Source organism: Otolemur garnettii, unplaced genomic scaffold (assembly GCF_000181295.1).
Source record: "Otolemur garnettii isolate 467f Iridium unplaced genomic scaffold, OtoGar3 scaffold00091, whole genome shotgun sequence".
NCBI lineage: Eukaryota > Metazoa > Chordata > Mammalia > Primates > Galagidae > Otolemur > Otolemur garnettii.
The window spans coordinates 1,900,416-1,918,150 of NW_003852486.1; the positions used below are offsets into that span (position 1 = coordinate 1,900,416).

The window sequence follows — 17,735 nt, forward strand, 5'->3', positions numbered from 1 at the left end:
CAGCTTCCCAAGTAGCTGGGACCACAGGCGCCCGCCACAACACCTGGCTATTTTTTGGTTGTAGTTGTCATTGTTATTTGGTAGACTCAGGCCGGATTTGAACTTGCTAGCGTCGATGTATGTGGCCTGCGCCCTAACCGCTGAGGTATAGGTGCCGAGCCAAACCCATGTCTATTTTTTACAAATGCATCATAAAACATGACAAATTATTCCTCTATTTTTTCAAGTTTGCTAACAAAGCAGAAGTTAATAATTCTTGAAACCATTAGAAAGTTGTTTTTTTTCACCCACTACTGTGGATGTTTTCAATGGATTGTATTATTAAGTTGGAAAACTTCTCTAGTGTATTCAGTGGAATAAAATAGCAAAGGCATGGAAAAAAAAAGAAGTGATAGATAAGATATAGATATTATCACAGATATATATTAAGCTGAACTATATTATCCTTGTTTTTATTATCATTCCCTATGAAATGTATTTAATGCATTGCTACCTGAAATTTTCTAAGATTCAAATTTAGATTTCTGTATTAAATTAATGTTTAAATTCACATATTTAAAGTTTCCTGCACCAAAAATTCAAGGGGAATAAAAATGTCAAGATTTATTAAACTGCTAGATGTCCTAAGTACTGAAAAGTGCTAAAAATTTAAAAATAAAGATCGGAGTATGTGTAACATTGCCTAAAGATCTTCACAAGGGCTATTTTAATACCTCAAAATATCATATTTCACCTTTTCTAGAAAAGAAAAAAACTTTTGCTTGGCTAAAGTATCTAAAACATCAATTGATTATATCAAGTAGTCTCACAGTGTTCAAAGATACATATTTTAAAAATCAGCAGCACCAAAACCAAAATAAATTAAAACCAAAACATTATCAATTCTGAGGGCAAAAAAAAAAAAAAAAACCCCAGCACCCAATAGATTCCTAAATTTCAAATATTTCCTTAAGAATACATGCAAGAGACCCAAGTAAGGGAAATATTTGTCCTCCAGATGTTCAAAAACAAAATAGGAGAAGAGAGCCTAGGAATTAACTGGATGAAAGTCTATACATAACCTATTGGAAAGATAATCAAAGCCTGGAAAGCAGAATTAAAAACCATGGGGTTGGCTTGGCGCCTGTAGCTCAAGTGGCTAAGGCGCCAGCCACGTACACCCAAGGTGGTAGGTTCAAATCCAGCCCAGCCTGCCAAACAACAATGACGGCTACAACCAAAAAAAAAAACCATGGGGTTATTAGGAACTCTGGACAGAGAACATGGAGTTAAACTTAGATGTGGAATTTCCCAGATCACAAGGAAGCTGTGCCGTGAGCTGTATTTAGAAAAGGATATGGAAATCAATGTGAAATACATAAGCTAGAGAAGTGATGAACTGCGTGGGTAACCTGAGGATGCTAAAATAAAACAAAATGTAAAATTCAACAGAAAGTAAACAAGTGGGAGGAGTCAGGATGGAATGGGTAAACTCACACCTGGTGGGTACAATCATACCATCAGGGTGAGGAGTGCACTTGAAACTTTGACTCATACTGTACAAAAACAACTGATGTAACCAAAACGTGTACCATCATAATATTCTGCAGTGAAAAATAGAAGAAAAAAGCACTTCTCTACACAATAGCAATACTCTATAACTAACATTAGACTTCATGGTAGGTATTTTTATATTTTCTATGAGCAATTAGATTTAGAACTTTTACATTCTCCTCTTGTAATTTTTTTTTCTATCAATATATGTTCTCTCTTTCCTTTTTATGTCTTTCTTTCTCACACACGTAGGCATAGATGGTCTTTATCTAAAATTAACAAAAAAAAAATCACTTTAATTTTGCCCTACACTGTATATATTCAGATCATTAACTTTGTAAAATGCATAATTCAATAAGTTGTTGGACTACTGTAATTGAAGGAGGGGGACAGAGAGACACACAGAAATTTGGATTTGGAAGCAAATGCTTTCTCAAGAATTTGTCCATTTCCTCCATGTTTTTAAGTTTATGAGCATAAAGATTTTGGTAGTATTCAGAGATGATGTTTTGTATTTCCATGATATCAATTGCAATTTCCCCCTTTTAATGATCGAGCTCATTCAAGCTTTTTTCTTTTATATTTCTGGTTAATTTACCAAGAGACTTGTCAATTTTTTGTTGTCTTTTCAAGGAATCAACTTTTCGTTTCATTAATCTTCTGTATAATTAGTTACTCATTTCATTTAGTTCAGCTCTGATCTTGGTTATTTCTTTTCCTCTACTGGGTTTGGGATTGGTTGGCTCTGTCTTTTCAAGTTTCTTGAGACGACTCATTAGATTATTGATGTGATCTTTCTTTCTTTTGGATGTGGGTGTTTAAGACTATGAGTTTTCCTCTCAGAACTGCTTTTGCTAGTATCCCATGAATTTTGATAACTCTCTTTGGAAAAGCTCTAAGCTTTCTCTTTGTTCTTAAATAAATTTTGTCTTTGTTAAAGCTTGTGTAAGTAACTGTTGTTTTCTATTTCACACTGCCTGTGCTTGCTGCAGTTTTACCCATTTTTCACTTTAGATTCTTTCTGACCCTCAGCTGAACTTCCTACTTCAGCTGAACAATTGAACCAGGTCAACTGGGATTGAGGTCCTGGGACTCCTGGCCTCCAGTAGGACAGAGCTTGAATTGAAGCTGATTTTCACTGCTTACAGGGTAGGAATATTAGTAAGTTATGTTCTTTTAGGCCTAGTTATGCCTGGTCAAGCTCTCCCTGAATTCATGAGAGATAATTAATTATCCTCTTTGACCACTTGGCTTGTATACATTAGGGATTACTACCTTGTAAAATTTAGACTTTTATTCATTTCTGTGTTCTGTTAGACACTGATTTTCTAAAGGAAAGGAATTACATCATATTAATCTTTTATTTGGCAGAAGTTTGAGTGAATGGATGGAAATGGAAACCATCTTGACAGGAGTAGCATACAATGCTGTGAATTTGCTTTAGCTTTCAGGAGACTTCCCTGCTTGTCATTTCTCTGCCTAAAAAGGGTTTAGCCTATGTATACACAAAGAAGGCAAAATGAGGGCAGGGGAGAAAATCAACATGGTGGAACCTACAGCAGCAAGGTCATTGGGTTAAACGATACTGGGAAATACTGGCTCCAAACTTCAAGGAAAGGAGAAGGAAACAGGGAAGAAAATAACATACCTGCACAAAAACAGGTAAGCTAGGCTGAGAGATTGAGAAACAAACAGAATGGAAACTAAGCTCCTTCCTTTCATTTGCCCACTGATCTCCTTTCCTCTACTGTATCAACATCCCTCAAATCGAAGTCTTAGATTTCAGCATCTTAATTCATTAAAAGTCAATCCAACCAAAAGTACCACAGGAAAAGAACTTTTTTAGGTATGTTTATTCCGTTTCTTAGAATTCCCAAACCATCTTATTTGTCCTGGATTGAATTCCCTGGAATTGGGGTTTTACTAATTACCAGCCTAACCTGAGTTAACTGCTTTCCCTAATTGGAGCCATTTAGTGATAGTTGTTTTCTACTTAAAGCTTGAGTCATCTGTGTAAGTGTCCCAAGAGAGTCTACCCTACCTTTCTAGTTATGCTTAGGAAATGATCCATCCATCCATACATACATACAAAGAGAGATTAGGATAGAAGAACACAAAGGCAGAGAGAAAGAGAGAGGAGAGGAACTCTACAGGGAGAGTCACTGTAGAGGTTCTTTATGGTTCACTGTATGTCACTGGGTGATGAAAGAAATTATCTACAATGATGGACTCAGGGTAGAAACATAGGAAAAGAACAAAGGAAGCTTGTCTTCTCTTTATACTCCACATAAGAGTAGTGAAGGTTGTCTTCATCCCTGATTATTCTGACTGTGGAACCTACAGCATCAAGGTCAGTGGATTAGCTGATACCGGGAAATGGGAGAGAGCCAAGGAAGGAAATAATATACCTGCACAAAAACAGGCAGTCCAGATAGGCCTGTAGATATTGTGAGTTGTGAGTAGCTTGCTCCTTCTTGTTTTGAGCAAGGAGTTAGGGAAGAATGTTACTGGGCAAGTTAGTACAAAGCATAAAGATTTCAATTAGTACATTTTTTTAAGAAGTGGGTGTGATGCAAATAGGACCAAAGTTTAAAAGATTACTTTAAAACCACACATCAGCATTGTGATTCATTTTCTGAAATGTTTAAGGAATAAATGTTTTAGGAATTGGTGAGGTTGCCAGCTATCTGTTGAACATTTAGTGGCATTGACAGTTGCCCTAGACTTACCACTACAGACATCTGAATGAAGGTGGAGGGTTCCATAGGCAAGCCTAATGGTGCTTCTTTATGGTTCAGATCTTTCTTATCCTTTCCTTGGTATAATCACTTCTCTTCAAAGTTAGAGAAATGGGTCTACTCAAGATACAGCTTCTTGAACTAGCAAATTGGTTTATTTCATAGAACACTGCTCTGAGGATCATAGTTAGAAAATGTAGGGACAACTTTTAGGAGACATTAAGACTTATGGGAAAGATCAAATATATTTGCAAAAATCAAGAAAGCTTAAAAGAAAAATATTTTAAAAGGAATATATACATAGTTCCCAAACTTTCCACCTTCCCGTGTGTATATATATGTTCTGTGTTAACACATGTTCTGCATAAACACATATATACATGTATATGTTTCACAGAGAATAGAAATACAGTTGTTTAAGACATGTAATATTAGCTTTTTAAAACTAGAAGAGTCACCTGTAGAACTTGGTTAAGAAAATAAGAGACAAATTGGAAGACAGATGAGAGGAGGATTTTTCAGAAAGGAAAAAATTCCTTTAGAAATGTTTAGAAATCAGAAAATGTAAGTTACATGATTGGAATAATAGTTTTGATAAACCGAATTGGTAATTAGCAAGTTACTATAGCAACAAGAGATAAGATGACTTTGTTTTCTGAAAAAAATAAAAAAAAATATTTTTAGTAATATATTAAAGGAAGACGATGCTCACTGCTGTGTGCAAAAAAAGTAGTTTGATGGGACTTAATCAGGTAATCAATGAACAAATGCATGCATAAGTATTATAATATAAATAGGAACCCTTTAATAGAATGCCCTTTCCTAAGGCATACACAAAACAATAAAATCATCAATGACAGAGAAAAAAGAGTTTATTATTTCCTGATCCAGTGATTGGAAAAGAATTATCCAAGAGAATTTGAGATATTTCTTTTTAGAAGAAGAGAAAATTTGGAGGAAGATAATGGTGAGAAAATAATGGTGAGAAAATAAAACTTCAGTATACATATAAAAGTGGAGTCACATGAGGAAACTAATGCTTAGCAAAATTGCTCTTTAAGAAATGGAAGCTTGAATTGGAAATTCATTGCCAAAGTGTATGCATTATGACTAGGTATCTAAGTAGGGTAAAAGGAGAGATAACTATCAAAAAAGATATTCATGACATATGAAGAAAAAATAACTTAGGCAGAATTTGATGACTAATTTGGTTTCAGAGCCTAGGAAATAACAGATATAACAATGAGAAAATTTGGTATCTAGGTGAACAAAAATTAAGTCGTTGAGGAAAATTGGTTTAGTGTTGAAGATAAGGATGGTGTATTAGTTTGGTAATAAGTAAGTACTGCAGATGGAGTGGGTTAAACAGAAATTTATTGTCTTACAATTCTGGATATGGGAAGTCTGTGATCAAGTTTGCAGTAGGGGTGCGTTCTGAGGCTTTTCTCCTTAGCCTGCAGGTGTCTGTTGTCTCCCCAAGTCTTTATTTATATTTCTCCCTGAAACTGCCAGTTATCTAAATTTCTGCTTCTGAGGACACTAGTCACATTGGATTATAGCAAACCCAAATTTCCTCATTTTAATTTAATCACCACTTTAAATACCTTATCTCTAAATATAGTCACATTCTGGGGGGGGGCATAATTCAGTCCATCATAAGTGGGAATGGCAAATTTGGGTTAAGGTGAGGCTCAAAGAGGAAGAGTCCTAATGAAAATGTGTGGCTCAGGAGAGAGAACCAAAGCAAGGAATTCTGAGGTTACATTAATTAAAGAGAATAGAAGGCAGAAGCTGATAAGTTTTTGATTACAGGAGATCTTGAAGGAAATGATTCTTCTGTGTGAAAGGAAATTTAGAGAAAAGAGAAAAATGAAGACAAAAATTGTGAGTCATCTTCACACTTAGGACATGGAATGGAATAGGCAATAAGGGACACCAGGACGGTGTGGAATCTAAAAGTCAAAGGAAGGAGAGACTTCCAAAGACTGGGAGATTGAACCTCAGAGGCTAGTGACAATTAGGGCAGAAGGAGGCCATTGAATTTTCAATCAGAAAGCCATTGGTATCCTTAAAGAAAGAGATATGGAAAACTGAGAATAGATAATTTATTCAAAGAGATTTAAAAATGAATGAAGAAAGATCTATTACAAATTAGAAAAATAATGATATTGATACAAAAAGGATAAATAGTCTGAGTAGAGATAGCATTTTTTTCTCCAAGATAAAATGATATGTGCATATTTGATAGCAGAAGAAAAGAAATTAATAAAGTAAAAGAAATAATTCTGAAAAGGGAATAAATTCGTAGGACAATGTCTTATAACATATGATGTTTAAATTGTATTCCACAGAATCCCACATCTTTTCCCACCCATCTAACTACCCCATAAAATTCTACTGGAGCAGCTCTATATTCATTGCTCATTAATGTCAGTTTTCATGAATTATATTTCATTTATCAAAGACTTCTGGTATAAAACACCCTTGTGATCTCCTTATCTAGAAAACTCAGTACAGAAAGGATGGAAGGAGACAGAATGGTTCATCTTTTGAAAGAAAATAAAATAACATACAAGCATTTCTATAGTTTTCCTCCTCAGAATATTCTCTGAATTATTCTTTAGAATATATATTTGTAGCCAGGCATTGTGGCGAGTGCCTGTAGTCTCAGCTATTTGGGAGGCTGAGGCAAGAGAATCACTTAAACCCAAGAGTTTGAGGTTGCTGTGAGCTGTGATGCCATGGTACTCTACTGAGGGTGATGTAGTAAGACCTCTGTCTTTAAAAAATAATAATAATAAATGAATAAAAGAATATATATTTGAAGAGAGCGTGAGTTATTTAGAGGAAGAAAGGGAAGATGGACAGAACTCACCAGTGATGGCTTTGTCTTTACCATTAAAATATTCAGTCAAGGTATAGGCCTTGCAAAAATCAGATGAAGTGGGAGCTTGAGGAAAGAATTTTGAAACAGTTGTGAGAAGATCACTAGGGAATCAGGAAGACTCAATTATGGGAAAGAAAATCATCTTGTCTTTCCTTCCTTGCCTAGCCTAATTTCATATTTATCGAAACAAAATGTTTCAAATTATTGTCCGATAACCAGCAGGACCCAGTGCCTAGAAGTTTGCTAGAAATGCAAATTCTGGGCCCCAACCTGACCTCAGCCTTGCTGGATTAAAACTCTGGGGACCAGCAATTGTCATTTTAAGTCACTCCAAGTGGTTCTGACACAAACTAAAATTTGAGAATCACTGGCCGGAAATGCTGGCTATACTTTCTGACTGGATTTTCCCCATTCTGCAGCTTTAGTTGTTGTGAGTGAGCAGCTATGGAATATGGACCAGTTCCTTCTGCCTTCGTCTTCCTCTGCACCCCCAGTGCAGGCATCTAGCCAGAGTCGGGCTTCTGGGAAGTATACTCCTCTGATCAATAGCAGAAACTCCTAGAAGGCTTGAGTGCCCTGGGAGTTGAAACTCTCACTTCCAACTTGGAGATGGAGAGCCCAAATTGGACCACCTCACAGGAATTTATCTTCTCTGCTTTCCCTTATTCCTGGGGAAAGTCTGTCATCTGCTTTATCCCACTGCTCTTCATCTATGCTTTCATCGTTGTTGGGAACCTGGTCATCATGGCAGTGGTCCATCTGAACACTCACCTGCACACCCCTATGTACTTCCTTATTAGTGCACTTTCTTTCCTGGAGATCTGGTATACTACTGCCACCATCCCAGAAATGCTCTCCAGCCTGCTTAGTGAAAGGAGGAGCATTTCCTTAAATGGTTGTCTCCTGCAGATGTATTTCTTCCATTCCACAGGCATCAGTGAGGTGTGTCTCCTGACAGCTATGGCCTTTGATCGCTACCTGGCCATCTGCAGTCCTCTACATTATCCCACTATCATGACCCCCAAGCTATGTGCCCAGCTGACTTTCAGTTGCTGTGTCTGTGGCTTTGTCACACCCCTGCCTGAGATCGCTTGGATCTCCACATTGCCATTTTGTGGGTCAAACCGCCTTGAGCACATCTTCTGTGACTTCCTCCCAGTGCTGCGCCTGGCCTGCACGGACACACAAGCCATCATTATGATTCAGATAGTGGACATTGTCCATGCAGTGGAGATTATCACAGCCGTGATGCTCACTGTCATGTCCTACGTTGGCATTGTGGCTGTGATCCTACGCATTCGCTCCGCTGAGGGCCGTCGCAAAGCATTCTCCACTTGTGTCTCTCACCTCACTGTCTTTTTGCTTTTCTTTGGCAATGTGGCTCTCATGTACCTACGCTTCTCTGCCACTTACTCCTTGTTCTGGGACACAGCCATTGCTCTGGGCTTTACGGTTCTGTCTCCCTTCTTCAACCCCATTATCTATAGCCTGAGGAATAAAGAGATAAAAGAAGCTATAAGAAAGCACCTGGGTCAAGCAAAGATCATCTGCCAGTAGACCAGGGAACTCAAGGAAGAGCTCTTAGTTCAGAGTCTACATAGTTGTTGAGCCCTCTTCATCCTCAGCAGTCTATCTTTTCCCATCAGCATTTTACTGAAACTGGTCTCCCACAGGTCACCAATGAACAATAGTTGAAGTCAATGATTTCTTTTCAATCTTTATCTAATTTGACATATTTTTGAATTAATTAAACATTCTGACACATTACTGATGGTAAATTCTTTTTGTTGAAATATTTTACATAAACATTAATTTTAACCAGTCAAAACATTTATAAGACATGGTAGTTGAAAAATTATCTTTATAAACTAAGTTTTCTTCATGGTGTCTCCAGTGTATATGGTTGAAGAATGGCTCAAATTTCTAAATTGAGTATTCTGGAATTAATCAATAAGTCATCTAATGAAGTTATCCATTAAGTAATCAATTTTTTCTTGATTAAAAATGCCTACTCTTTGTATTTACTGTGATTAAATGCACTGTGCATTTTAAGTCATAAATGTAATAAATAGCAGTTGAATAAATAAACCAGTACCAACATGCTGCCATTAGATTTTTCTAGCCAACTAGTCAACTGTAGTAGCAATAACTCTTCATTTTTCAAGGCTTCTTCTCCTTGGGCTTTCAGGATTCTGACCTCTCTTTTCATCTTACCATGTTGAGGGCTGGTAAGAACTTCTCTTGCTGACTCTTCTTGTCATACATGCTTCATAAAAGGTTATTTACTCCAGGGCCCGTCCCACAGTTTGGATGGGCTAAAGCTTATCACTGCACAAACATCAGTAGGCATTCCCTCTCACACCAGCACAAATCCTATAGCTATCAGAGTAATTGTCCCACTTTGGTGTACACAGCCCTTTCCGTTTTTGTTTTGAGATAGAGCCTCACTATATCACCCTCAGTAGAGTGCCATGGCATCACAACTCACAGCAACAGCAACTTCAGACCCTTGGGCTTAAGTGATTCTCTTGCCTCAGCCTCCCACATACCTGGGACTTTAGGTGCCTGCCATGATGCCCAGCTATTTGTTGTTGTTGTTGTTGTCATTGTTGTTTATCAGGCCTGGGCCAGGTTCAAACCCTCCAGCCCCAGGCATGTGACTGGCACCCTAACCACTAAGCTACAGGTACAGAGCAACACAGACCTTTCCTTATCCTCACCCCTTAATCTTATGATAATTTCAAGTTAAGTGGAAACCTAGAAATAGAGAGGAAGCTATTACAGAGAAAAGGCTCATATTATCTAGTAAAGGGCTAGAGTAGAGAAGAGAAAGAAAATGAAAAAAAGTTGTAGGTTGTGGGTAGAGGAGGTCTGGGTCAAAGAAAGGCTTCAGAGAATACTTGGTTTAGAAAAAGGAGGGAAGAGGGAAAAGGGGGATACAGAAGTATTTATAAGTTTAAGTTATGTATTTTTAATGTTCCTCAAAATACTCAAGGAATAGCATTACTTCACTAGTTAATTATCGTCCCTCTGCTTTTTTAAGTGCAATATTGCTACAAACGTAAACACATAAATCTCCATTTTATGAACAGGTCACGTTATTTTTTCCCTCTTTTCTCCACTTTTAAAAATTTGTACTGTACTTTCCTAAATGTTATCAGAGGTCGTAAAAATTTGTCTATCTAACACTACATCGCTTATATCCACACTCTCCCACCTTCAAACTGCTTTCCCCACTGCTAACTGAATTATTTCTTGAAATTTGAATCGAATAACTTTACTATTGTGCCTAAAAACCTTCTGTGATTAAACCTACCCTCACTTTAAATCATCATCATATAGTAATGTTCTTGGCTACCCTCCATGTGCGTTTGTGAAATTGTGAAATTAAATTGTGATATAGGGTATGTATGTGTGCACTAGGGAATAGTCCAAGATGAGAGAGAAACAAGAGAAAAGGAAACAGAGAAAGAAAGCTCACAGTGTGCTCTTAGTGAATTTACAGGATTGAGGAAACATGTACCTTCTACCTTGGAGAGAATAGAGGCTGCTAACTCATTCCTCGTTAACTTTAATTAGACAACTATTTCAAACTAGCAGCATTTTGGGTCACCAGGTAAGTAAGCTATGGTAACATAATCAAATGAAAACTACGGTGCTTCTAAAATCCAAATAGGCCCACTAAGCGTTGTGCCTTTTTTCTTGGTATATAATAGGCAAGAAGCAACAGCTTCAAGAAGGGACATCTTGATAAGCCCCATAACAAACACTATATCCCTAGAAATTTAATTGAGGTAGAAGGGCCCTGGATTTTAGTCAGTTATTTCCCACTCTCTGACATGCAAATTCCTTACAGTAAGTCTAAAGTAGCTTCTTCTTGCTCAGTAGGTCCAATAAACACAATGTCAACAGTGCAAGGGACCAGTGTGGTATCTTCTGAAAGGGAATGGTGATCCAGATTCATGAAAATTAAATTGTGATATAGGACTGGACAGTTTACACAGTATGTGTGCATGTATGCTTTATGTATTTTTATTAAGGGATCATTTCCTTAAGTTCATTTCTAAGGCTTCTTATAGGAATCTTTTCCCCAGTACAATTGTTATAACTAATTGTTGTTGAACTCATTGAAATCTGAAAATATTTGTCCTATTTATAGGTTTTCCTATCAAATTAAATAATTCTAGAGCACCGACCATTTGTTAAGCACTGGTTTAAGGTTATAATAATACAGCAGTAAATACAGCAGTAAAATGGTCCCTGACTCCTAGAAGTTACATGCTAGCAGAAATGGATTTTATGTCCATCATAATACTTTTGTTCAAGTCCCAACCTTATCATTTTTAAAGGCCTCTTTCTGTACAGAATGTGAAGGTTCTGACTGAAACTTTTATGGTACCATTCTTATAGGAACTCTCTGCTGTATGAGGTCAGACAATTAAGCTGGTGAACTCATTCTAGAAAAAGTGCTACATACCTCATTGCTGACTAGGTCCAATAAACACAAAGTCAACAGTGCAACAGTACTTTGGAGTACTCCTTTTGGCCTTCTGGTAACCATAGTGATATTCAGCAATGAGGTATGTAGCACTTTTTCTGGGATGAGTTTATAAATTTCATTGTCTGACCTCCTATGTTCTCCTGACAATTTCTGTGGTCAATGCAAGGTTAAAAAATTCAGAGGGAGGTGAAAAGGTTAATATCATTGTAAGTATGGAGTCACCTTCCATTGCCAAAAGAGACTAATCAGAATTTAGGTGTTCAACGATCCTGGCATCATCAGGGACTTCCCATATGTCCTCACACCTGCTTAAAGGATCCTCTTCTTTCCCACCACTGGACACTCTGAAAGGATGGAAGTTCAACTTGCTTTGTAACTCTGCCAATCACAGGATGAGATTGTATTTGTTTTTAGCTGTTTCAACTCTACAGTCAGAGGAGATAAGATTCCACTTCTGTGCACACCCAGAAGCTCTTAGTAGAAATAGGAAAGCTGGTGGTATAATTTTCTCCAAGTCCAAAGACCAGAGAACCAAAAGCACCAATGACCAAAGGCAGGAGGGAAGAGATGCCCCAGCTCAGAACATCTGCCCTGTCTGTGCCTTGTTCTATTTGGTCTGCCTTCCGCAGGTGGGGTGGTGCCCACACACATTGGTGAGGTAAATCAGCACTCAACTAATTGATTCAAATGGCAATCTCTTCCTGAAACACCTTCAAAGACACACTCAGAAATAATGCTTTATAAGCTATGTGGGAACCCCTTTGCCCAACTTGACAGATAAAAGTAATCACTACACATAAGGGAGACTTATCTCAACTATACAGCATAGTTAATCCCCAACTTTCTTGTTAGTACTACTGAAATGCTTCATAAATTTCTTCAAGAAGCATTTTAAACTATCTACTATATGCGGGGAAGTCTGGTAAATGTGGGAACAACATGGGTCTCAAGTATAATCTCTGATATCCAGAATCTCACAATTCAGGGGGAATTAGAGCTTAAGAAATAGAAGAAACTGGAACGGGTCTTTTGCTCTTCCTCATCCAATAAGTAATCACTCTCTACTCTTCTTTCCACATTAAAAGGGAGCGGGAAGTCAGAATACATAAAATTAATGAATGTCTTGTATAAGTGGGAACATAAAATATTTTTATTAAAACATGGAACTGTCTTAACATTTGTTTTTTGTTATCTCATCTGTGCTGAAAATCATCAATGTGCCTACTTTTTTTATTCATGCAACAGGGTAAAGAAAACAAATTGTTTTTATTTAAAAGAGTATTATTAAAGTGATAGAGAGCACAATGTAACTGAATTGCCCAATATTGGATGCATTTGCCACATTTGCTTTTTACCCTCTCAGATCTTTCCCCTTGGTGAACACAGGCTTAAGATAAGAGATGAGGTTGTAGAAGATAAAAAGACACAAAGATCAATCCTAACTGAGATTGCACTTTAGAGACAGAAGGTGGAAATTAATGTATAAAAAATGAGAGTCTAGCTAAGGAAAATAAAGGAAGCTGTATTAGACATTTGAGTAGTTTATAAAGAAAATGAGATGACCAAGGCCAGAGGTTGTTTTTCTCTTTGCTCTTTCCTTGTTACCTCATCTATCTTTCCTTTTCTCCTTTCCCTTTATTTTCAAACTTTTCCTCTTTCTTCATACTTTCCATACTTTCCCACGGCAATATGACCTAGAGTTAATGAATGAAGTGAAAGATGCCTTTAGAATAGCACCTCTAAGTGTCAGTTATTTTTCTTAATTAATCTTAAGGGAATGGGCTACTTTCTTTGGTTTTGATACTCAAAATCCTCAGACACTCCGGAAGAAAACTCCCTGGGGAAAATTAAGGAGTTTGTCATCTCTATTAAGTCTCTAGTTGTGTGTGTTGCATCCTATTTTCAAGGTAAAGGCAGAGGTAAGCATGAGCCTTGATGTCAGAAAGTTCAAAATACGGAACCAAGTAGTACAGATCTTCCCCCACCTATAGATTCACTGGCCCAGAGAAAGGATCCAGAACATTTTGAGCAGGTAAAAATCAAAGGCTTTGGCCAAATGTGCCAAGGAAGAAAATGGTATGTATAGAATGTGTATTAGTTGAGTGAGCAAGTTATGGGGCGAATGTAGACAAATCCAACCTCCCTGTACACTACTGTTCACGTGGGCATGAGGGTTCAGGCCCAATTTTGATAAGAACTATAGCCTATAAAATAATTTCTGTTGAATCACCTCACTTAATCCTTACAACAAACTAGCGAGGCAGAAATTATATACGCAATGTACGTATTTTAACAAATCCAAACAAACGGATTTGTCTAAGGTCAGAAGGTTGGCTACTGACAGAACAAGTAACCAAACCAAGTCCATATGTCCAAGTGCACGTCTTTCTTCCTGCAGTAGCACTCAGCGTCACTGTCTCAGCATTACCTGTCAGGCGCTACCTGAACTCTCCCCAGTAGACACATTTTTAGTCTTATTCACCCCTTTAGGGAAGAAGACTAACTAATAACTATGATTGTATCGAACATTTATTATCTCTGTGTGCCTAGACCAGGATGTTTCTGCATCAGTTACTTTATTTAGTGCTTATAATATAATGAGATAAGTGATCCCATCATTTCTTGTTTGCAGTTGAAAAACATTAAGACAAAGAAAAGGTAAGTAACTTTTTCAAAAGTGTAGACCTTGAATCCCAGATCAGGACTCCATTGACAATGATCTTCAGCTTCCCTGAAATCTCTCTGTACATTATCTGTTCCTCTGATTGCTTTCTACCTGGAATTATAATTAATATACTCAACTTGGAGCATACTGGTCATTGATTAATATCTGCATGTTTCCCCATATCTAGCAGGAACTCTATACAATAATGGTCTCAGTGAATGACTGTCAAATTGAGTCATGGTTTCTGATGTTCTGTGTGGTTTCATCCACAAAAAGCATAAAAGGGAAAAGATGCTAACAGTTGCCTCTCTATTTTTGGACGTTTTGTTGCTTGTGTTTAGCTCTTCAGAACTTGGAATAACAGATTTTCAGAGGCTTTTCTATGTAAACAGAGGGTCTGGGTTCCTAGGGGAAAGAGAATGGTTTGTACAAACAGCTGTAAGTTGATTTATCTACTAAGTATAGTAGAGTGTAAGGACACTCTAAACCTTAATTGCAGGTTGAAAGCAATAAAATGTTGGCATTTTGCAGCTAGGAAATCATAAATTTTTAAAACATATTAGTCTTAACTCTAAAATTCCATCACATTCTAGCCTACTCATTTCACATGTTAATAGTCTCATGTCACCTACACTTTCATTTCCTCTATAATATGACAGTCTGATTTCCTGATTATGATTTTTCCATCAGCCACAGGAACTTTGAACTAATTTTGTCTCAGGCACTCTAGGAAAATTGCTCTAAAAACAAAAGCAACTTGATAGGAGTGAAAAAACTATGGATCACATATTCCTAAATTAGAATTAATCAGTAAATCAACCAACTAATTGTTACACATCATCTCTGTCTCTGTTGATGTTCTATGCATTTTACATATTACTTTACAAAAATGATCTTTGTCCTCATAGAGTCTGAGTGGATGATAAAGAATAACCCAAATGAAATGGTGAATTGAACTCTGATGTATTCTTCTTCTCAGCAGACGAGGACCTGATATACAGGGACAAAGGTGAAGGGTATAAATTCTTTCTAAGAAAAAAAAAGGAAAGGAAAAAGGAAAGGAAAAAAAAGGAAAGGGGACAATTATGTCAATTATGGAAGTGTGTTCTTGACTATCAGAGGCAATTAACCATTTATGTTAAATTTCACGGTATCATTGGCTAGGAGAAATACAGCAATTTATATAGTTGGAACCGTGCATCTTTTGTGGTGATCCTTCTCATTCCAGAATATTATATAGTACATGGAAAACAGTAATTGCTCACTAAATATCATGAATGAATTGGATGTCTAATTAATTTACTAAACTGTCTGTTCAGGAATCTCATTTCTTCTTCTTCTTCTTCTTTTTTTTTTTTTTCACCTTACAGCTGAGAAGATGGCCAATAAGAGTCAGACAGTAGTGATAGAATTTGTATTCACGGGTTTTCCTCACTTGCGGGAAGGTGGGCTTCTGTTTTTTATTCTCTTGCTACTCATCTACCTGTTCATCATCATTGGGAATCTTATGGTTTTCTTTGCTGTCAAACTGGATTCCCGCTTGCACACCCCCATGTATTTCTTTATCAGCGTCCTCTCCTTCCTGGAGATCTGGTATACCACGACCACCATCCCCAAGATGCTCTCCAACCTAGTCAGTGAGCAGAAGACCATCTCCCTGGCTGGTTGCCTCTTGCAGATGTATTTCTTTCACTCCCTTGGCATCACTGAGGTTTGCTTGCTCACCACCATGGCTATGGACAGATACCTGGCCATCTGCAACCCCCTCCGCTACACCACAGTCATGACACCTCAGCTCTACAGTCAACTGACTCTGGGCTGTTGCTTCTGTGGCTTTTTCACGCCACTCCCTGAGATTGCTTGGATAGCCACACTGCCATTTTGTGGTCCAAACCAAATTCAGAATATCTTCTGTGACTTTGATCCCATCCTGAATCTGGCGTGTATGGACACTGGCACAATTACATTAATCAAGATCGTGGACATTGTACATGCTGTGGAGATCATCACAGCTGTAATGCTTGTGGCTTTGGCTTACGTCCGGATCATTGCAGTAATCCTAAGAATCCGCTCTGCCGAAGGGCGCCGAAAGGCCTTTTCCACCTGTGCTTCCCACCTTGCTATTTTCTTAATATTTTTTGGAAGTGTAGCTCTGATGTACCTTCGTTTCTCTGCAAAGTACTCCTTCTTCTGGGACACAACCATCAGCTTAATGTTCGCAGTGTTGTCTCCGTTCTTCAACCCAATTATCTACAGTCTGAGGAATAAAGAGATCAAGGAAGCCATAAAAAAGCACATGTGCCACTCTATTATACTCACACATCATATCAAACAAGCCAAAAAGCATACTAGTTAATAAAGTGTATCTATGCAAATATCTACATTGCTGTTAGTGTCTCTATTCTGTTGGGCTTATTTCTTCTGTGTAGAGATAGTAAATTAACATTTCACTGTTCTTACTATCCCTATGAATTTGTTAATAGTAAATATCCTCAAAGATTGAGTGACCATAATATCCAAAGAAAGTGGAATAAAATCTCCGCAAGTCCTTGTTTTATTATTTTTTAAAATCCAGAGAGTCTTAAAAATTCTTTTTCTGCCTTGATATCTTCTCTAATCTAGTGAAATAGAAATAAACATACTTCTCTGTTTTTATAAACCATTGCTGAGACCTCTTTAGGATAATGTTTTAAAGTTTCATTTCAGAATATTACAGGGGTACACAAGTTTTGGTTACACAGTTTGCTTTGTACAGATTGAGTCAAGGTTACAAGTGTCTTCTTCACCCAGATAGTATGCATTGTACCCCCCTTAAGTGTGAGTTTACCTATCCCCTCCTCCCCCTTCACCTGCTTCATTTTACTTCCATATGTGTGCATAAATGTGGATCAATTAGTGTTGATTTAGTACTGAGTACAAGTGGCATTTATTTTTCCTTTTTTTTAAATTTTATTTTTGGGGATTCATCAAGGGTACAAAGAATTAGTTTACACTGATTGCATGTGTTAGGTAAAGTCCCTCTTATAGTTGTGTCCCACCTCCAAGAGGTGTGCCATACATCATGACCCTCCAGCCCCCTCCCATCCCCCCTTCCTGCTCCCTCCATGTATTGGGTCAACTACTGCCTTCATATTAGAATTGAGTGCATTGGATTCTTGCTTTCCATTCTTGTGATGCTTTACTAAGAAAAATACATTCTACCTCAATCCAGTTTAATACAAAAGATCAAAAGTCTCCATTTCTCTTAATGGCTGAATAAAATTCCATGTTATACATATACCACAACTTGTTAATCCATTCCTGGGTTGGTGGGCATTTAGGTTGTTTCCACATTTTGGCAATTGTAAATTGAGCTGTGATCAACAGTCTAATACAAATGTCCTTATGATAAAATGATTCTTTTCTTCTGAG

The 17,735-nt window shown here is 37.4% G+C and overlaps 2 protein-coding genes across 2 annotated transcripts; both read left to right on the forward strand.

Moving 5' to 3' along the window:
- The first annotated feature begins 7,726 nt into the window (after positions 1–7,726).
- LOC100961341 (olfactory receptor 6K2) lies at positions 7,727–8,829 on the forward strand. The gene has a single exon (XM_003795379.3). It carries the CDS (start codon positions 7,768–7,770, stop codon positions 8,713–8,715), a length of 948 nt encoding a protein of 315 aa, XP_003795427.1. The 5' UTR covers positions 7,727–7,767; the 3' UTR covers positions 8,716–8,829.
- A 6,873-nt stretch (positions 8,830–15,702) lies between these two features.
- LOC100961657 (olfactory receptor 6K6-like) lies at positions 15,703–16,680 on the forward strand. Its single transcript, XM_003795380.1, has one exon. It carries the CDS (start codon positions 15,703–15,705, stop codon positions 16,678–16,680), a length of 978 nt encoding a protein of 325 aa, XP_003795428.1.
- Positions 16,681–17,735: the final 1,055 nt, after the last annotated feature.

Excerpts from the sequence above, each read along its gene's own strand:
- LOC100961341 (XM_003795379.3), top strand. The coding sequence starts at position 7,768 with ATGGAGAGCCCAAATTGGACCACCTCACAGGAATTTATCTTCTCTGCT.
- LOC100961657 (XM_003795380.1), top strand. The coding sequence starts at position 15,703 with ATGGCCAATAAGAGTCAGACAGTAGTGATAGAATTTGTATTCACGGGT.